The sequence below is a fragment of the Ammodytes marinus genome (genome assembly GCF_949987685.1).
Source record: "Ammodytes marinus genome assembly, chromosome: 8".
Classification (NCBI taxonomy): Eukaryota; Metazoa; Chordata; class Actinopteri; order Uranoscopiformes; family Ammodytidae; genus Ammodytes; species Ammodytes marinus.
In genome coordinates, this window is record NC_137212.1 from 18,353,748 (window position 1) to 18,375,997 (window position 22,250).

At 41.1% G+C, this 22,250-nt stretch overlaps 1 protein-coding gene across 1 annotated transcript in view; it reads left to right on the forward strand.

Moving 5' to 3' along the window:
- The window catches only part of agbl4 (AGBL carboxypeptidase 4), a gene marked incomplete at its 5' end in the record, with an annotated part of 291,765 nt that overhangs the window by 20,901 nt on the left and 248,614 nt on the right, over nucleotides 1-22,250 (forward strand). Inside the window, one exon of the mRNA XM_080032655.1 lies at nucleotides 550-674. Coding sequence (XP_079888781.1) covers nucleotides 550-674 — 125 coding nt within the window. The remainder of the gene's footprint in view (nucleotides 1-549; nucleotides 675-22,250) is intronic.

Sequence of the window (22,250 nt, forward strand, 5' to 3'; positions counted from 1 at the left end):
TCATGGAATCTATAACAACGGCATCTAATAGACAGCTCTGAACATTTGAAGTGGGGAAATAGTTCCCTATTGGATTAGTTATACCTCCACTGATCATCTGGGTCTTTTTGCTGTAGAGAGTATATTGTGTGTCAGATGTGGACGGCTGGAACACCCATTTATTTTGGTCTTTCTACTCCTCATACTTACTACTCTCTGTTGGCAGCGTTCTGGTTCCAGAGAATTACCGATGTAGTAAAATGTGCAGATACGTACACACAGTGATAAAAAAGGCATGAAGCCACTATGACAGTGAAGCATAATTACTAGACACTGGACTTTGACTGATTGATTCAACACGTCTCTTTGAGAGCAGATCCTCAGTTTGAAGTGAGGCTGTGTTGTGCTACGGCATCATTTTGTCTTGTGATTTTGCCTGTGCGTCTGCTTGTTTGCAATGTTTTGAGTCAATTGATTGTGAATTGTAAATAAAACAGAGGTAATTATCCACTGGGATTCCTGGTTGTGGACTGCTTAACGCTAATACAAGCTGTTCCAATGCCTCTGCAGGGAACCTTGGCCGAGTGGACCACATCAGTGAGTTTGAGTTTGACCTCTTCATCCGCCCTGACACCTGCAACCCCCGCTTCAGAGTGTGGTTCAACTTCACAGTGGAGAACGTCTGTGAGACACAGGTCAGTAAGCTATGGTCTTGTATAGTGTTCCCGTTAATCATAAGGAGGGCATCCTCTCCCAATCCCAATCTTTATTCCATAACACTCACATCATTCTCCTTTACGGGTTGCTAAATTGGCGCAGTAAAACAATAACACCATTGCTATATTCCCACCAAATAAGGCCATGCCGGGAAAATGCAGGTTTTCTCATTCAAATTAATGAGCCCCATTGATTTTAGCTTCAGCGTCAATGTTAAAGAAACAGTAGAAATCTGCTCAACTTTTGAAGAAAAGCTGCCCTACATCACGCTGAGGCAGCCAGTCACGGTGGCAGCGTTTTCCAGCGACCAACCGAGAGACACGTAGAGGTGTAAAGGTCTATTGTTATATTGATTAATTGAAACTCCAACTGCCGTACAACACTGTTGCAACATTTATTGTGTGAAAGTTTGACAAGTACATTAAGAAACAAATCCAACTGATATATACATATTCTCCGCTTCACCTCTGGTTAAAAAGCAAAGTTTAAATTGTATGTTACTGAAATTGGAAATAGAAGTCAGAATACATTACATTAAAAATCGACAGTATTAGTCTTTGTGCACAAAAAATACATTTGTTAAGACTGGAACTGAAATAAATAATTTTGCCGATTTAAAGATCCTTATTTTTTTATTTGATTGTTACTGATATGAAACAATGTTATGTTTAGGCATGACACAGTTTCACGATGTCAGTAGTCTAGAGTCATACACATGCAGCTTTCACAATATCTCCCTGAATTTCTTCAAACACGTTTCACTGCATTCAAAATGTGTGTCCATAACACAACCAACGTCTTCTATTTCCTACCTCTCTTCTTGTGACACAGTCTCTGATCTTGATTCTGCCACTAGCGAGCTCTGAGCTCTGTTATTGGCTGACAGAGGTGGTCACATGCCACAGAGATACACTGTATTTAGGTAAAGTGAGTGACGCTTCGGGGGGGTGAGGGGGGGGGGGGGGCGGGGTATGAGGCTTGTTCTATTATTTGAATATAACTTTGCATGATAAAAAGAAAGTAAAAATGACAATATTGACATTTAAGTTTGACTGCTGCTATGTCATTTGTGCGCATAGACTTTAAGGTTGTTAGGGTAACATGAAGCAAACTGAAAAAAAAGAAGAAAGATAAGAGACAGAGGTGTAAATAAAGAGGGAGTTAGATAGAAATATATTGACAAAGATGAGAGTGAGAAAAAAAGCAAAGAGAGAGCAAAAACAGGGAAGATGAATCCACACCATGCTGTTGCTGCCGTCTATTTGTTGAGTGTGTCCAACCCAGCCTATCTGAGGCTATCAGGCCTATCAGCCCATCTCCCTGCAGTGCTGTAGTCAGCACTAATCACATTTTATGGCTCTGAGATGAATGGGAGGCCTCGGCTTGGAGCCGGATCGATCTCGGGGCCAGATAGACCCGCACCAGCCGCCTGCAGCCTGGGCCAACAGGATATTTGCTGTTGTGGCAAAATGACAGAGAGAGAGTGTGAGGGAGAGACAGAGAGAAATGGACAGGGGAGGGGAATAAGACACAATAAACGACAAAAGACTGATGAATATCATGTATATGAAAACAATATGTACAGTGGCAGGATGCAAGGGCAAGGTTACAGGTGACAAAAACAGGTGAACAGACATTTCCATTGCACACTTTCACTCTCTCTATAGACCCCCCTCGCAAGCTTCTTTCATAGAAATCTGTTTCTTATCTGTCCAATTTCCTCCTTCAAAGAGGCCCTGTGTGAATTTAATCTACTCCAGTAGAAGGTGTTGTGGTTAAGTGCTGCCTGTGCATTTTGCCAAGGTGTGTGTGTGTGTGTGTGTGTGTGTGTGTGTGTGTGTGTGTGTGTGTGTGTGTGTGTGTGGCTGTGGCTACACTAGACACTGCGATTAGATTGTGTCTGGTGTGCCTGGAATCGTCAGAATTCACATACATCTTTTGCTTATATCTTAATGGTTGTATAATGTTGATGATTTGATTTTTTTTTTGAACAGAGGAATTAAACAAAAAATTATAATATGAGTAAATAAACAAACTAAGTGTAGATATTTGGGGAGAGGGCTGTACTATGAGATATCACTGGTTTCCAGGGGAGAACTGGGCTGTTGGAGTGTTTCATCCAGCTAAGCCTTGCTAACTCTCAGCCTGAGCCAGGGGAATGGGGAACAGTAAAAGCCCGTGATATTGGAAGTGAGATGGCCATTTTGAAGGAATGTAAGCTGGTGAAACAGATTTGGTCTGCCTCAATCAGCTTAGCAGCTTTGTGGAAATTGGCTTCACCGTAGCCGTAGTTATGATGGATGGCTGGATGGATGAATGTCTCTTTTTTGTATGTCCTTTCTTTTTTAGTGTTTTTCAAACCACTCACTTACTTCAAAGAAGCTCAGACCAATTCTGGTGATGATGTCGGTTGCAATGGCCGGGACCATGTGACACCATTTCAGGTTTTGCTTGGTGTTGCAAATTCCTATCAGTCCCAGTGTTTACTGGTAATAAGCAAATGTTACCCTGCTAAAATAATGAATAAAAATGGTTAGCATGCTGACATTAGCTTTCAGGCAAACACAGCACCATGCCTAAGTACAGCCGCAAAGACCTACAAGTGTAGCTGTCGACTTAGTCTTGATATTTTATTAATTAGATTTATTTAGTAACAACTGTCATTGAAATATCAATATACAAGGTATTTTAGCATTGCCCTACAAATGTTACTTGTAGTATATTCTGTAGTGTAGAGCGTCTTCAGCGCACATGTTTGACTGGGGGGCTAATGCCTGAATAAATCAAAAATGTCAGCAATAGGTGTAGTTGACTTGGTTTTCATGAGGAATGTTCACTTTGTTGTCTATATATAAAGGTAGACAGGTAAAGAAGGGTTTGGATAATATGGATCAATAATATCGAACCTTTTAAAAAGTGATGCGTCCTGTGTTGAAACTGAATGAATACCAACTTGGCATGTTAGTTCCAGTGTCTGCCGATGTTCTGAAAAGAAACCAGTGGATGAGTTGATATGACACCCCATTGGGTAAGTTGATGTGCCACTATGCTGTAGGGGTGTGCTCGACGTCAGGCTCCGTGAAGGGCACGGCTGTGAGCTATTATCATAGGAGCCTTCGGGGAGCCATTCACAGAAGACAGGCAGTAAAACCTTGGGCTGAGCGCCTTCAACTCCTCCGACTACTGCAGGGGTGATTTGTAAGCCTCACTTGTCCAGGGAAAGCACAGTGCAGGGCGGTTACTCTCCATAATCAGGAGAGAGGACGAACTGAAGCAGAATAGGCCATGTTTTACCTCCAAATCCCAGGAGAGCCATCATCATTTTTACTGTTTCAGACAGTGCTCACCCAAATTCATATTCAGTGATGTTTTCAATTTGTCCTGGAGAAGAAGTTGGACGGCACATTAAGTTAAACATTAAACAGGATGTTACAACTATCACAGAACCTATATGGATCATGTCTTGGTGACACTTATCAACCAGTCCTACTTTTTTGCAGCTTCTGTTTTTCTCCTTGTGTTATTTGGCTCTTTAAATGAGCGCAATATTATATCTCAGATATCACATGTCATGGTGCCTAATTGGGTTTAAAAGGCCTTCAAACCTCCTCTACTATGTGTCATTTTCTAAATGGGTAATTTACTTATCAGTTTGAAAGATACATCATTAATATTCTGATGTCTGCTAAAGCAGAGAAAAAAAGATTTAAGTAAAGGAGAATGAGTGACAGACAGAGAGAGAGACAGGGTGAGAGAAGAGCAACAACAGGGTAATGGATGTGATGCACATTGATTTTTTGTTTTCCGTACAGAGGAGACTAAAGCAGGAAGAGAGGGTTTGGAGGAAGGGCAATGGTGTGTTTGCGATAAATGACTAGTTCATGTTAGCAATACATTTCCCTCCCATCCTAAATAGAGCATGTTAGTGGCAGTTCTGGGTAATCAGCTGCTGGTTGTGGTCATTGGCCGCCTGTATAATAGAGGTTCTTATCTGAGGTTAGTGCAGTATCAGCTCTGGACATTGTTCTGGTGTAAAGAGACCTCGGTTTTCTCAGGTTTGCGGAAGTGTTTAGGGACACTCCACTCTCCCCTTCCATTCCACCTCTTTCTCATCCATCCTTACATCAGTGCTTCTTGCATCTCTCACTGTCATTTTTGTGTTGCGATGTCCTTCAGCAGTGGCAGAGGGAGAAGAGGACAGGCAGGTCTCTAGCGAGCACCATTGGAGGAACGTGGGCTAATCATTGCTGGCGTAGCGTGGCCATGTGCAGCTGCTTGCTGGCGGGACCATTTCCATAGCAGGACCACCTTGGGGCTGCCTATGGGAATGCCTGCTGAACGTAAAGCTCTATGGATTACACTCCCCTACACATCCATAGGCACTTTATTAGGTCTACCCCTACTGTCAACGACATACATACATACAGGCACGCTCTCACTCGCAACGATACACGATGTCATGCTCACACACACACACACACACGCACGCACACACGCACGCACACACGCATGCACGCACGCAAGCATTCACACACACACACACACACACACACACACACACACACACGCACGCACGCACACGCACACGCACACGCACAAACACAAACACAAACACAAACTCACTTACATGCATGTCAAGAGGTCTGCTTTTCTTCTTGCCCTTTCTGTCTTAAGACTGCACACACTGCACACACTGACAGGCCATGTCATTTAGTCCATTGCATTGCTTTTTCTTACCCTTCTGCCTCTGCGGCATATGGCACGAGGTAGATATAGGCATGTATCCTGTGCTTGTGGTCTTCTTTCTTCTGAGGAAGTTTATTTTATAAGCTTCCTCTTTCTACAGCCTCTTCTGTGTCGCTGTGCCAAAGGGATTATTTCACTTCAAAAACACACCACATAGGCCCAAAAAGTTTAGGATCCTAGTTTCAAACTCTGGGAGGGAGTTATGGGAAGACATATTTTGAAAGACATGCAAGACATCAGACAGTTGTGTCAGGGGGCATAGGGTATCGTTAGTGACCTTGTTCTGTTAAGGCAAACTGAGGCAAGCTTCCTCATTGTCAAAGCTGATGCTCCCCAGATCACTTCATAATGACATGGACAAAAGGATATGACAACAGCACAGAATGAATTTTCAAATTGTCTGCCTGATAGCAAAATGAGTTTTCCCTGGGTTATCTCTGCTGAGGCAAGGCTCCTTATCAAAATTCATTGCCTTATTTTTAGCTTGATTCACTTTAAAAAGGAGGCACAGAGCTTAAAGGCATGTTTTGAAATAAAGCAGACACTTTTTATTACACGTTTGGATTCACTTTATTCAAACAGCAGAGACGTACAAATACGTCTCTTAGCTCACAGTTCTCTGTTTTTTACTAGGGCTGGCCATTGGCCAAACAATTATATCAATCAATATTGATACTTATCACAATACATGTCGAATCAATATTTCTTTCACATTTAGTGACTGATTTTCAGAAAAGGTTTATTGCCTCATAACTTGAGTTTGTTTAGGTTAATATAACGTGTAGTGTCTATGTGAGGGGATGAGAGTCTGTGTCGGTGGGGCACTGGTGTCTTTTTACTGAGGCTGAGTTTGAACTATTCTTACTGGCCTGGTCCTTGTCAAGGGTCCACTAACAGTCCTTTGGGACACTTATTTCTTACTTTCTGGGTGTTCTAATGAGTGACATTGTGTCAAACGATGAAACGGGGATTATCTTGCTGGTCTTAGCTGCCTTGTGTCTCTTCAGCATAGTTTGCACTGCATGCCGCTCAGTTTTAGTTTTTTTGGATGGTAAATAGCTAAAATATCTCAGACTACTAAAGTTGAGTCACCTCTCTTCTTTTCAACGAAGTTCATGGGAACTTCGTTTTTTCTTTGGTCCGCTTTTGTCATTTGGCTGGTATTATTTGTTCCACTCCAACTAAGATCCTGTTATTCAAAACTACTTCTCTTACTGCGACATGATAGGCTATCATCTTCTTCTGTTTAAAGGGGCTCCGAGGAACTTTCAGTTTGTGTTGATTCTATTGGCCCCTTTGGACAAAAGCGGTAGTGTTTTTACTACACCACCTGAAGTTCCCGGGTAAGCGTACCCATGACAAAGGCATTAAGAAAAACTATATAAAAATAGCATTCTTTGCACTGATGGTCTCGTTTGCTGTTACATTTAATTTATAATCATCAAAGGAAAAAATTTGACTGCATATTCAGAAATACTTCATTGTTCCTCGTAGCACCTGGCAACTGTCTGTAAAGGTGCAATAGCGTACCCCTCCCAGGTGTATTGGGGGTTTAATTTAATTTAAAAAAATGTAAATGTCTGTTAAGGAAAATGGTATGGAGATAATCATCAGTAACGTTTAATTGCCCAGCCCTGATTTTTACAATAATTTTTCCTTCTGATCTCAATAGATGTCACTTACAGTACTCATGACAATATACAAAAGCAAAAACTTACAATCGAGTCAGCATATGATAGTTTGGGACCTCTGGTTTTGTTTATGTGTGATATTTCATAAAGCAGCTTGGAGTTTGTGACATGTTTGGCTGACATCTGTAGATGTGGTGGTAAGTGTGCCCATCAGGACAGTCATTAGTGGGCCATCCATTCGGTGCCCAGCAGTATGGCAGAATGAGATGCTGCCAAAGCATACTCTAGACGCTAATTTCTCGAATCAAGGCGCAGAGTGCAAAGAGCAGTCAAGTGCGCAAAAGATAGCTGGTCGATTTTTGTGGATGCAGGTGCAAAACTTACCTTAGGGCACATGGGAATGGGGCGGGATTTAAAAAATGTATTACGAAGATGTGGTCATGCGGATTGTAGGATTGTTTTTTTTAAATGTTTATGTAAAGTTTATGTTTATGTCGCTGGATAGGCAGCGACACTCACGTTTTTGTTTGTCTTTGCACATTATAGTTCATGGTCAGTCTTGAAAATACCCATCAAGTGCAAGGGAGGGGGAAAAAACACTACACTTTCGGAAAATACCACTTGCTGGTATAAAGCTACACTTAACCCAACGTGCCTGCATAACAATAGAGCTGTCTGTACCTGCCACAATCACAACACTTTCTTAGATTAGATTAATGCATACACATACACTTAAATGCACCTAATAAACATACTTCCAGCAGTACAAAAGCACAAATACTTGCTTACACCTGAAAAGAATACAAATCGTACATGGAAATAGTTCAAGCACACTGGAATAAAGGCCCGCAAATGCCTTGCAGATAAAAATGCTGTGTGTCTTGGAGGCTGGCTGTGGCGGGGGTCCAGCAGGCCTTTGCAGTCCTAGAATAGAGAGAGCAGGGTTGCAAGCCACAGCATGGAATAAAAAGCCAGGATAAGGGCAGTGAATTCAGGCAGAAAAGAAGGAAGAAAGAGAGGAACAAAGAAAGAAATATAAGGAGTGAGGGTCTGCAAACTCTTCTATTCAGGGTTCTGTGGCTGTTTAAAAAGAGGTTGCTGTTAATATATGGACTCCATTTTCTTTTTCTTTTCTTTTTCCCTTTAATTCTGGGACAGCTAAATTGAATATAAAAAAGTAACATTTCGCAAAAAGAAATTACGTTTGATTTCTTATTGCTGAATTATGATAAGGTGCAATTTCTATTTTGACCTACACCCTTTTATTGTGAATATTTTGCCTGCCAACCAAGGGCACATTTGTCACAGATTAACTCATCTTAAACCAAAAAGTATTTAGAGAAACAAGGGTAAAATGCTGAAATCAAGAACAGGGAAAAGAAAACCATGAAAAAGAATGGTGAGCATGGGGAGGTTTCAGGGGGGAAGGCATGGTACAGTGCTGGCTGGGTGAAGGCCTTGTGGTGCTGCTGTGCATCTGCATGAAATGATGAGCCCGGTGTCAGGACATGGATCATCCTTTTACACCGAGTAATGAATACAGATTGCACACCGGATAGAGAGGCTCTGCAATCTGCTGCACCACAAATGAAACAACTGCCGTTCTAATCAAATAGTCTTTTCATGCCAGCGCAGCCCTCAACTTGGGCTAAATTCAATTCCAGATTCACAGATTTGTGGGTTGGGGGTTGGAGAGATGCAGGAGGCAAGGGGGAGTTATAAATGTTGTAATTAGAGTATTGTTTAATGTGTACGTGTGTAGCCGTCTGAGATGGTGTGTGTGTGTGTGGTTGTGGTTGTGGTTGGGGTTGGGGGGGCTCCCTGGCATCATGTCATTGTTAACCACTTGGTTATTTTAGATAGCAGTTGGAGGAATGGGTCCAATCACGGCAACCTCACAAACACACACTCAAATGCACACATTTAGCTAATTATGCCAACTAGTGGCTTGGGAGAACACGTTTCTCTGTATTCTGTATTTAGGGAACAGCGAGGAGCTTTGAAGGAGAGCCGCAGTGCCTCTTTGATGCTGTTTTTTTTGTTTTTGTTTGTGTGGTTTAATAATTTAATCTAGCCAAACGTCCTCCTTCTCCCTATAACTGTCTGTTGGTGGAGGCTAATTACTCTGCAGATTGTTCTCCTGGTGCTAGAGATGAGAGTTTAGATCCAGTGGGGGGAAGGGGGCTGCTGATGGTTGTAATTTAACAGTGTGCTGATGGGCTAAGCTGTCTGTCGACTGCTGTTTTATTGTTTTGGGAGGCTGCTGACGGGATACTATTCATTCTCATCACCATCTGATGAGAATGCCTGAAATTTTGACAATGTTGTAGTACATTGTCTTAATTCTAAATGTCATTTACAAAAATTATATTCATCTTTCCATCCATAATAACATATTAAACATTTGCTCAAGTTCATGTAGTATTACTCTATAAACATTTTCAAACATTTTCTCAAAGTGTGGGTTACTGATAAGCTCAACAACATATTGCTTGCTAAGTTGCAAAACTGCGAGTAGAAGGGAATATTCATTAGGGAAGAATATATAGGGAGGACTATGAAAATGTACAGAGAGAAAAAAAAACAGAGTGAGATTAGATAAGATGAGTGGAGGGGCGCCCTTAGCTCAGTTGGTAAGGCGTCCCCCCCTTGCCGGGCCCAGCAGCAGACCCGGGTTCGATTCCCGCCCGCGGTCATTCTCTGCATGTCACTCCCCTCTCTGCCCCATTTCACCTCTGCCTCTCTGCACTATCAATAAAGCATAAAAATGCCCAAAACTTATCTTAAAAAAAAAAAAAAAAAGATAAGATGAGTGGTAGTAAGTAGGGGTGTGAACCTTTACAAAAATTTCTAACCGTGTACAGTACACAACGGACTTTTTTTCGTTTACACAGTTAACGTGACGTCATTGTCCTCGTGCGCCCACCGTCTTGTAGGCGCGTGCGCACACACACATACGCGTTCGTTCGCCTGTAAAGGTGACACACAGATGACATGAACTACGCTCGTTTTTGCACATTTCTTATAATAGGTCCACACACACACACACACACACACACACACACACACACACACACACACACACACACACACACACACATACACACACACACACACACGTTCGCCTGTCATGTTTTCGCCGTCATTATCGCCCTTCATTAATTTCCTGATTAATATAGCCTATCACTTTCTACATGTCCACGTTTATGCAGGTTGAACAGGTGTTATAAAGTTCGGGCTACTTACACTTAGGTGTGTACACGTGTACTCGTGCACACCCCTAGTAGTAAGTGTATTGTACAAAAACACCCTGATAATGAAGAAAATATGTACATTTAACTTGTAAAATTCTCTTTGATTTATTGCCATTGAGAAGTAGCTAACATTGTTTCTGAATCTTCACAAATGTTTAATGAGCTATCATTTCCATAGCACGTGGATTATTCACTCAATCAAAATCAGAATTGGTATAATTGACAGTTACGTTTACACATCCAAGGATTTTGCTGTGGTCTCATGGTGCACAAAATAAACATGCAATAAACATGACCATAGAGAACACAAGTACAAGGCATCTCAAAGAATATAAATAAAAAAAGACAATCTACTTTTCCCATTTGCCGGAAGGCTAGCAGAATTTGTTTGAAAGCGACATGTGATTAACATGTGTGTTGCTACACCAGCAATACAGCGTCTACGATTTAGGCTAGAGGCTTTAAGAAATGTATCAGACGTACTGTAAGTTGACTCACACAAAACATCAATGAAAAAAATCAGAGCATCAGCTTTCATTTAGTGTGTTCACAGTGCACTACTACAACATTCCTGTCTTTTGCTAATGCAAATTTGATAAGATGGCAGGGTATTGACTACAATAGAAGGGCATAAGTGTTTTTGCGGAGAATTTTATGCGGAATGGACATAAAACGCCGTTTAGGCAGCATTTAGTAATGAATGTCAAAACAACGGCGATCAAAATGGAAAGGCGAGCTGGCAGAAGGACATTGATAGATATTTCATTTAGTGGATTAAGTTATGTTAGCGAGTGAATATAGTTAATCTACAGTAAGTAAAGAAACCTCAACTGAACCAACGTTGTCTTTATTTAGTTACCTAACTTGGCTTGGTAGCTCAGTGAGTTCACACACAATGTCTCTTTCTGATGAAAAAATGTTTTGTTGCTTAGAGCATCCTTTGTTACCATACATTTCTAAGACTTTACATTGGGACGCATCTAGTTTGAGTCCACAAATGAATATTCGTGGTACATTTTAAATGTCCCATGATATATTTCACCATGCTCTGATTCTAAAATATTATTATTTTTTTATTTTAAACCTTTATTTATACAGGTAAATCCCATTGAGACCGAAGACTCTTTTACAAGGGAGACCTGTTTTCCTTTCCCACGTTACCATTCACACACATTCATACACCAATAGCAGGCTAACTATCGACATTCACACGAGGCAAGGTGGGTGAAGTGTCTTGCCCAAGGACACAACAACTATGACACAGGTGGCAGGGCGGGGATCGAACCTCCAACCCTTTGATCATCAGCCGACCCGCTCTACCAACTGAGCCACAGTCGCCCCACTGCTACTTCTCCATATTTGATGTTGCTATAGTTGCCAACCTACTAATACCCCCATAACCCAGGTAGCACCAAAGGCCTATAAAAAACAAGGGAAAAACCTGGACTTGATATACATAAACATCAACACGTGATTTCTTCATTTAGCAACAACAGCTGACCATTATGCCACAGTCTTGAAGATTTCTTCCCCCATCTAGAGCTCTGCCACATTGTGTAACTGATTTGATTTTAATGCTGCTGGCTCTAATTAGTGTTCATGTAATCAAATCAACAGACAGACTGGATTAGTACGTAAAACTCAACTGTATAATGTTTCACACTCTACAGGGCATGAGCTGGGGCTCCTCACGTTCAGTATTGAGCAAGAGGTCCCTGCTCCATCTTACAGTGTGGGGTCATAACACCTACAGGTTGAAGATAATAACACCAGCAATGGTGGACCAAAAGCTGGGCCAGAGCTTAGCAGCTAATTGGCCATTACTCATTGACTATAGGTCCTATCATCATAAAACTTGCTGGATATGGGCAGAATATGTGTGGTAGCATGTCACCCAAAGATTTTCAAGCACACATCATAGGGGGAGCCAAAAACGTCAAAACCATTGAGTCAAAATTGCAATGTTTGAAAGGCCACACTCATATCCCCCTGACTCTGATTGACTTGACATTTCTTACACAAGTACAGCTTAAGGTGCTCCACAACAAAGCCTCTTGGACCATGACGTTCAGCCATGATACATTTGACCTAATTTGCATGAACTGCAATACAGTCATACAGTTACATAAACTTTATGGATTTCCAACCTATCATCACCAACTTTGGTACACAGGCTAAAGGGACCGACATACAAATGTGTGTATAATTTTAGCGAGATAGCTCAAGAAACATGGCCCGCCAAAAATTTCTTAACAAGAGCGGGCCCTTGCTTAAATGTGCCATGACGGTTTGACCAACTGTCCAAGCAGCCCCAAACTTGGCACACTTCAGAAAGAGTGTGGCAGTAGTTTGCCTGAGCCTTCTGAGCCAAGCCGACCGGGGGCGCCGCGAATATCAGGCTAGCAATCTGCGACGGGCGGCATGCACTTTCAAAATGTCCGCTGAATTTTTCTAGTTGTGGTTATTGTTTTTTGCATGTGTGAGGCCGAAAGCCAAGAATTCTGTTGAGGATTTTTTTTATTGCTGATTTGATGTAGCAGCTTTTTGGATGGACACACTTTCTGACTGTGCTCACACTCCATGTGGTTAGGTCAAGCCAGTTGGGCTAATTTACTCTCTGCGCTGTCAGTGACACTGGGTGGGGAGCTAGCTGCTGGTGGCATTCCGGCCCACAGAGCATGCTGTGAGGAGAGACATTTATAGCAACTCTAGTGGAAAGTGTGTACACGCTCCTCAGTCACTAATACACTCATATAGTAAGATATGATGTGTTGGCCTTGGAGCTGCTATACAGTATCCTTGTGTGTGTAGTGGCGTGCACAGGTAGACCTGAAGTGGTGCTGAAGCAATTGCCTGCAGAAAAAGTAGCCTTGTGCCTGGTTGTAATGTAACCAAGCAGTCTTATTTTATATGGTTGGTCTCTTTTTATTTACAAATTGCAGTATAATGCCTAGAAAGGAGAGGTTAACAAGGAAAAAGAAAGGGAGCTACAGCAGGCAGCCCAGGGGAGCAGCTCTCTGCTCTCCTGGATGAAAGCATCCACCAGCAGCAAGGAGGAAGATGAAGATGAAATGTCAGAGTCAAGACCAGAGTCATGTTAACTGTTCAGGGCCTTTTAAAGCTCAGATTTTAATGTTGAACTGTTCCTCAAATGTTATTGAAATATCTTAAAAGCTGTCCACACATTTTATTTTAACTACGCAAAGTTGGTGGTGGTACTAAATCAGTCATGAAGCTATATAAGCTAATTTTATTATTTTGTCCCAACCATAAGTTATTTCTATGTTACAAGACTTGCAGTAATCTTGTATTTACCTTAATAGGATATTATTAGTACGGAGATCAGGGGCCTAACGAAGAAGAGAGAATTCGGGATAAGTGATTATTTTAAAAAATCCGAAGCTTTCTTTCTGCTTTTTGGTAATTCTGTGTCTCCAAATTATTCCAGAAAATAGTACTAAATAGCCCACATTGACACAGGTGATTTAGCCTTAGCTTTCTTCTCAAAGTGCACCTGATTGATGAATTTTACTTTAAAAGGTCCAGGGTCCCAAACACAGTCTCCCAAATTCCTTTGAGAAACACTCAATGTGTGGTCGGGTATTAAAAGTCATTAGGCCAGGGGGGGATTTTGTACAAGTAGCCTACCCTTAAAATGATTTGGTCATTCATCGATAGACTATATTGTGCCCTTTTTTTTGCGATGAGCGCCTGCCCCCCAAAATGTCTGTGCACGCCACTGTGTGTGTGTATGTGTCATGCAGGGCTCTATCTCCTGACAGCACCTGGGGTTGGTGGTGTCAGCACTGTGATGCACCATAAATCAAGAATGTGATCTCAAAAGTGTTTTTGTGTGTGTGTGTTCTCTCCATCTTTGATGCCTGCAGGTATATATTCAAAAAGGTGAATTTAAATGAAACAAAACAGCGAGTGTTTATGTGTCCCTTGGGGGATCTAACTACATACCTTCCTTGGTCACATCTGCTATAACTGTTTCATTTCTCGTTTGGTGGAGACCTACTCTGGTGGGCAAACCAGGACTCTCTCTCTCTCTCTCTCTCTCTCTCTCTCACTCTCTCACTCACTCACTCACTCACTCACTCACTCACTCACTCACTCACTCACTCACTCACTCACTCACTCACTCACTCACTCACTCACTCACTCACTCACTCACTCACTCACTCACTCACTCACTCACTCACACTCACTCACTCACTCACTCACTCACTCACTCACTCACTCACTCACTCACTCACTCACTCACTCACTCACTCACTCACACACACACACACACACACACACACACACACACACACACACACACACACACACACACACACATAATCCCATTTACTTTGACATTGTCTAATAATAATGAATTTGTCACTACTTTTTATTCATTCAATTGCAATTCACTATCAAGGGGTAGCTTACAAGGTGTTGCAGCATTGGTTCTGCATGTAAATGATTGGAAAGATATGGTAAACAAAAGAACAGGCAACCAGATTTATGAGTTTTTCCAATGGCTATCATGTGATTATTGAATCAATGGCATGTGTCTCACATTTTTGAACCCCAACTCAGTTGATGTATAGTTTAGCAAATTCAGACTTATAAAGGAGATCTGGTTTGTTTTTGTGTATGCTGAGGCTGACAGGGAATACCTGAGGCCACTGTAGCAGATCAGTTATATTTGACACCAACACTGTCATGCCTGATCTGTATTGACACTCCTCTCTTGAGTGCTCCCTGCACTTTTCAGTGAAAGCAATTTCATGGCCAAAATATTACTGAATGGAAGTAGTTGAAACAAAGTCGACTTTGGCCCAACAAAAGATAAAGCACAATTTTGCTGGTACAAGGTTGATCTTCACTGGTATGAAAACAGAGCCCTCAATGCTAAATGTTATACTGCAAATGAACTCAAGGACGCCCAGAAAGTTTAAGCCGAGTAAGCTTTGTAGGGATTCTCTCTACAACATGATTTGAATTGGGGATCACAGAGTGATAGAAACACCTTACTGCTTTGTTCAGCCTGCCCGTGTGTGATATCTCCACCATGGCAGCAGCTCTGCTAGAGAGTTTTTTGAGAGTAAACAGATGTTGTTTGTCTTTCTGATGTTGAGATTTAGGATCTCTAGGGATGCAGCGGACCTGTGCTTTCCTGTAAGCTCACAGAGGAATCTGAGATGGAAATAGCTGAAACAAAGAACACTGTTTCTCACAAAGTGAGACTAGGGCTTTATACACTGAAGCGCACATGGACAATATGGTCCTGTTGTTGTATCCCGTGTTGCAATAATATATTATTATTAATTAATTATTAATTCATTAATCATGTCAGCCGATATACTGTGATTGTAAAACTGGCTCATGTTTTAATGGACTATAAGGGAGGACAGATATTGTACATAGTTGGGAACCCACCAACTTAAGTTTTATATAATAAGTTTGATTATTCTTTCTAATACAACAGATGATCTGATTTGCAGATGAAAGCTGGAGAGGTACACAAATAGTAACAGTATGTTCCACTCCACTTTAATGATCCTGTCATCATTAGCCAACATTGACCATTGACAGCCTATGTGTGCTGTCAAATCTCCGAATCCCAGAGGAAAAAACGTGCCTCTGTGGCTACTGTATCCTGCATGCATACATCAGTACACTCAAATAAAAATCCTGATATGTCGAGGACCAAAGGAATCAGGGAAGAAACTGAAACGGGGGAAGACATAGATAAAAAAGACAGATAGGAAGTGGAAGTTTTGTGTATAATGAGCAGTTGGAATGTGAGGATGCTGATTTAATCAGAATGCGAGAGCAAAGTAGGCAGAATGCTTTTCATGTGACAAATGTGTAATTAAGAATGATTTTATAACCCCCCCTACATACACACACACATCCCTTGATGGACTAGAGGTGGGTGGGAGGAACAAAGCACTCTTGTGCTCCTCTGCAAATGTGTGCGTGTGTGTGTTTTGAGTGAGAGAGAGTGCATAAGTATGAAAGTGAGATGAGATGGAGGCTTTAATTACAGTCCCATTAGAATAACACCAGCCCCCATCGCTCACTGATACTGAGTGATAGAATGGGATGTTTTCATTTTGGCATCCAGCCCTTTTTGCCTTTTAGATTTGACACCGTATTTTTTTCAGCCAGAACATGTGGATTTTTAAGATTGCTTTTTCAGCCCACACACACAAGATATTCATTTTGACTTCTCTTTTTGTATCAACCACAGTAGAGATAGGAAGCTTTGGAAATCCTGCCTACAAATGTTGTTGTATGTGGTATGGCAAGATTCAGTTGGCATTTCTTCTGATTATAAGTTGTTGTGGTGCAACTGATCAGGTTTGATCCGTGGGCCGTACGGACCAACCCTCACAGTTCGGCATGCACGTGAACCGCAGATTGGGTGAATATACAAAAATAATAATAAAATCATAAAGGAGCCGGCTTTGTCCTATGTGATCGGTGCATGTGTAATATGAAACAGTTAGTGGCGAGCGGAGCGAATAATGTGGGCCACTGTAGGCTACTGATGCTAATAATTTTTTGTGTTTAGTAACAATATTTATTCATTTATATTTTGTGCTCCACCTTAAGTCAGCCCATCCAGCTCAGGATAGTTTAGTTTCACTTTCGTTTCATCTCTGTGTCAAACAGCTGATCGGAGTTTTCCTGGAGTCAACAGTGGGAGTCAGTCTAAAGCCAGTGATGATCACTCTAAGTCAACAAACTAAATTATAAAATAAAGCTGGCCCTCTATCTGTCTTCCGATCTTTCTATCTCCACTGCACACGCAGTCACTACTACTTACATCCATGCTTAAAGGAAGCAGGATTATAACCTCAATTTGCACGTTATTTTGTTTTCAAATATTTGAAGATTTTATTTATAGTAGCCTTTGTGGACACAGGCTATTTTGTAATCCACTGTATATTTTTAAAACAAAAATATAAAGGTAATGTTGAAAGCAATGTGATATTTATCTTGTTATCTTTGCCTTTCCTCAATACGAACCGTGAGTTTTGTGATCTGCTGGACCCCTTATTATAAGAATTGGGACGAAGTGTGGGCCAAAGTAGCTTTGCAGGCGACTGGATCACCCTTGAGGCTCACTGTTGAGTTGTTGTTTTTTCCACTGAAGAATAGAGAGCACATGTAAGGAGAAACAAAGTGGGCCCCTGTAACCTTTTACAGTCAGAGCTGTACACCACCAAAAACGGTTTTTCAATTTATTTTAATAACTCCCCACCAGTGACTAGTCTGGCTCTAGGTTTCTGCCCAAATGACATTGAGTGATTCGAGCCACTGATATCCATAATAACAGGTTTGAGGTATCCTTACTCAATCCTGCTGTGTTGTGTCCGTGATGATGCATTTGCTTGTGTGTTGGGCTTTTTTGGCCATGATGCAAAATGCTCTGTAAGGGAAATGTGAAATCAAAGCCTACAGAAATTAAATTAATTCAGCACTTAGTTTATTTCATCATCTTTTCTTTCAATCTTTTGATATTTGCCAATAATAATGCACATTTATATTCTGTACAACCAGCCCTTCTCTGACAAAAACAGGAAGGTCATTGAGGGATTAAAAGTTAATTTCATCACAACTCAACTCAAAATACATTTTGATGGATGGAGTTGCATGCAATGTATAATAAAATACATGGTGTAGAGACTCACCAGATCATGCAGCCCATGCTTTTTCATATTTTTGATTTAACTAACACTTAATAAACATTCTTGAGGTTATAATCTTTGTTTCACATTCTAATGTCACATGAACAAGGATGTTGATGTGACAATGGACAATACAAATTGAAAAAAGTTAACAGAAAAAAGAATGAAAAATTAACACCAACGTTGAGATAATAGTTTTTGTATCCATATGTTTTGCACTAAGATAGACTAATGGCATTTTTTGTTTAGTTGGACCGCTAAGCCTATAGGAACATGCTTTTTTTGTCTTTAGATATACTACGCCTGTAACTTAGACTGCAAAACACTGGTTAACACCCTCCCATTTTCACTGCGGTTGTCGAATGATCAAGATTGCATATTTACCATTCTCATAGTTGGAGAGAGGGATTCAGTAGATTTTTTTAAAAGCTTTGCTATTTGTACAGATGTTTACAGGAATTAATCACTGAGGATAAGCTTGTGAGCTGTGTGCTTGCAAATTACCTTATTACCAAATATTTACGGATATAGAAATGTATGCATTCAAATTATTGTCTGGAAGTCTTATTTATTTTTCCCATATCTGTTGTAGACAAATAGTCATACTGTGTGTGTGTGTGTGTGTGTGTGTGTGTGTGTGTGTGTGTGTGTGTGAGAGAGAGTGTTTGGGTGAGTTGCTGAGTTGCTGGGGCAGTACAGACCCGGCTGTCTGTCTTCAACCCAACTGCATTAACCTCGGCCTCTGTGCCTGCAGGGCCCACCACTTCCATTTCTCTGCAACAAATACAGGTCCTGGCCCAGGGCATCCTGGCAGCCAGCATACTTAATTACTTATTTACTGTATAATGGCTGTATTCCGCACCGCAACAACAATTAATGAGAAAAAGCCACATTCACAAGCAGTGGGGGAGCAAGGTGGTCGAGGTTATTTCCTCCTTCTAACTTTATCTGAGCCCTGCCTTCTGCTGTACCCTGATAAACTCCTGCACACCTTACCTGGAGACAGACAGGCTGACAGCCGCCATGACAGCTACTTTTACAGACACTCTGGGAGAAAAAAAAGAGAAAATAATACATACCTTGGATTGACCTTATTCACAAACACAATCTTCCTATTATATTATATTCTGGCTTGAAATAAACCATCCAGTGTGTCCTTGTTTAAATAATATTACTGATCTTCCTCACTGTATACTCCTCCCTGTCTTATTTTTATTTTTTTTCAAACTTGGCTATTGAAAAAAAACCTTAAACTCTATTGAAAAAGTATGTAATGTAATGTCATTTCCAAAAACACCATCCTTTTCTCCTGTTTTCACCTGGTTTTCTCTCCCCTTCTTTCCCCACTATCCTCTGCCTTTTCTGCCGTCCTCTTTTGTTCTCCCCGGCTCTCTTTAGCCTTGTGAATACCATCGCTCAAGCAGTGAGCTGTTGCAGGCACTTTGTTGCTGACCATGGTGCTGAAAGCCTCCTGCCTTCCAATTGCCAGAGTGTTCATTTCATGGTTCATATACCCTGTTCTCCATTTGTCAGAGTGCCGTTAGCCCCCGTGCTTATTTCTTTAACCCCTTCCTTTACAAATAATAACAAATCAAATGCACATTTGTTTCACCTCGCCGTCACAGCTCTCCTGCCACTGTCTGGCTTTCAATTAAGGCGGTGGCATGTGCTGTGTGTTGGTTGAGTTGTGTTTTTTTATAGCATTTTGTGCTGCTGTGTTGCTTTCTGACAACTCATTATGTTGCACTTTTGACTTTGTGCCTTCTTCTTTGTGGTTCGTGAGGCATTAAAAAACTCAGTGTGATACAAGGCAACGTGTGCCATATTTAAGTCCCACTTTTCGTGAACATGCTTGTTCATTCATTTCCCATACTAAATCACCACAGCCATATTAACATATGTTAGCTTGTGTGCTGCCTCCATCTGGCCACTTTAGGGTTTCTTGTTTCCATGAGAACCAGTCCACATATGGCTGTTCAAAAAAACTACAAAGCCACAAAAAAATCAACTCTGATGTTGAAAAGTTTTGAAAACATGCCATTAGGCACTTGACATTTCTTAATCATGGTGCTGTGCTCTTTTAAATGTGAAAGTAGCATAACACTTTTTAGACTTGTGGTAGCATCAGACCCAAAAACATGAGCTTGTGTATGTGAATTTCAAACTCAAGTTCTACTTGTAGTCTGAAGGCTTTTTGCTTTACCCGTACATACTTAGATTTTCAACTTTTAATGAAGGGGTTATTTTTTTCCACCTTCATTCAAAATCAATACTGTGAGCCAAAATTTGACATGCCTTGCTTTTCAAACATGTGATTTTGTTATAGAGCTGCTATATCTGCACTTAGGTTACATATTGGTTTAACTTTAAGGTGTGCGGCTGCCTATGCAAAATGTTATGTTTTATGAAAGAAATACATAAGAAAAATATATTAATATTATTTGATCTAAACTGTGGTTACACCTCCACAGCTAGTTCATTCTCTTTCACTCTCCTATTTTATCCCATGAGATGGCCTTCATTTAGAGCGGCCCGCCTGTTTATCGCTCCAAATTGTCCTTCATGCCAAGCTGGATTTGTGAGCAGAGCTATGCCAGACGCTAAGTAAATGTGTTTTTTCAATCTATCTGCTCCCTAACCATCTCACTCTCGTCCTTCTCCCTCTGTCTCTGGACTCCCTCCGGTCCCCTGTGTTTTTAGGACAATCTCTGTTTCTTCTCATCTCTCGCCTGCCTTGTATGCCTTCCTACCTGGCTGCCCTTGCCATCATTCCCCCCGGGTCTCGATAAATAACCCTGCACCTCTCTGGCCCTCAGCTCTCCTGGCTGTTGCTGGAGCGTATTTGTTAAAATATCACCTGCTGTAGAGGGGAAATTGATACTGCTGCAATGTGCTCTGGGCAATAGAGTTTTTGTGTCGAGTTAAAATGCCACAACACAGACAGTTGTGGGAAAGTTCAGAATTTCAACTTTTAAAAGAAAAACTACTCAGTTGTTCTTTTTATATCGAAAAAAATATATATAACAGCTGCCAGTACTTTATTGTTGAAACAGAAGTGTTGGGTCAGACAGTTAATTACATAAACACAATAACAAATAACAACAAAAAAATATTTTTTACAGTTCCATTAAATAAAGTGATTCACTTAATCCACATAGTTCCCCTGCTCCCCAATGGGAGTTTGTTTTTCTTGTCTTTCTTTTCTTTTTTAAATCCTGAATAGAGATTTAAATGGTGCCTTTTAGTACACACAAAAGAGCCCCACATCGCTGTTACTAGCTAGTTGCACTCAGAAAAAAAAGCTTTATTAAAATATGAAAAACTGTTTAGTCTCTTTGGTTCTACTCCATTGCTCCAAAAACAGGCCAATGATTAGATGAGACATCCCCAGATGACCAGGTAAGAGGAAGAAGCAAAAGTTCCTCTCTGAAATCTGCCATTATCCAGATGGCACCATTAGCGATTAAGCCAGAACATTTCTCCCCTCTTATAATTGACTCCATAGGCTATTAGGCAGGTTGGCACTGGGCTAGGTCCACTGGTGCACACTCCAGATGTTCTCTTTGTGTGTGTGTGTGTGTGTGTGTGTGTGTGTGTGTGTGTGTGTGTGTGTTTGCGTGTGTGTTTGCGTGTGCATGTGCAGTACGTGAGAGAATGGAAGAGAGTTTGGCTGTTGTTGTGGGTGCTTGTGGTGGGTTCAGGGCTGCCTACAGATGGACATAGGGTTGGGTGGGTGCTGGGAATAAGTCACATTCAATTATATCAATGTCTCTATCAGTCCGTCTACTCTCTCTCTCCCATCTCTATATCTCCCCATCTGTCTTTCTTTCTCTTTAGCCTTAGGGAGAACAAAAAGATTAAAGTGTTCTGTTTTCTGTGCAAGATCTTTGTCTCTGCTTTTTGGGTTTATCCGAAGATTAAATTATCTTTCATACGTTGTCTGTCTCCTAGTGTGTGTAAGCAAAGTGATCTTTGACAGATATTATTAAGTGCAGTTGCTGTCAAAATCAATGCTGAGAGACTTTTTGACTACCGTACTTTCCGTACTATATGCCGCACTGGACAATAAGCCGCAGGTGTTATAATGTTTAATTACCATATGTAAGAGTTCGTGCACAGAGGGGATTGTCGGGAAAGAGATGGCTGCTTGAGGAAGCTCCCACATTTCAACAAACAAGTTGCATATTTGCATAACGTACGTAAGTGTTACCATTTTGTGCAATAGTAGCTAT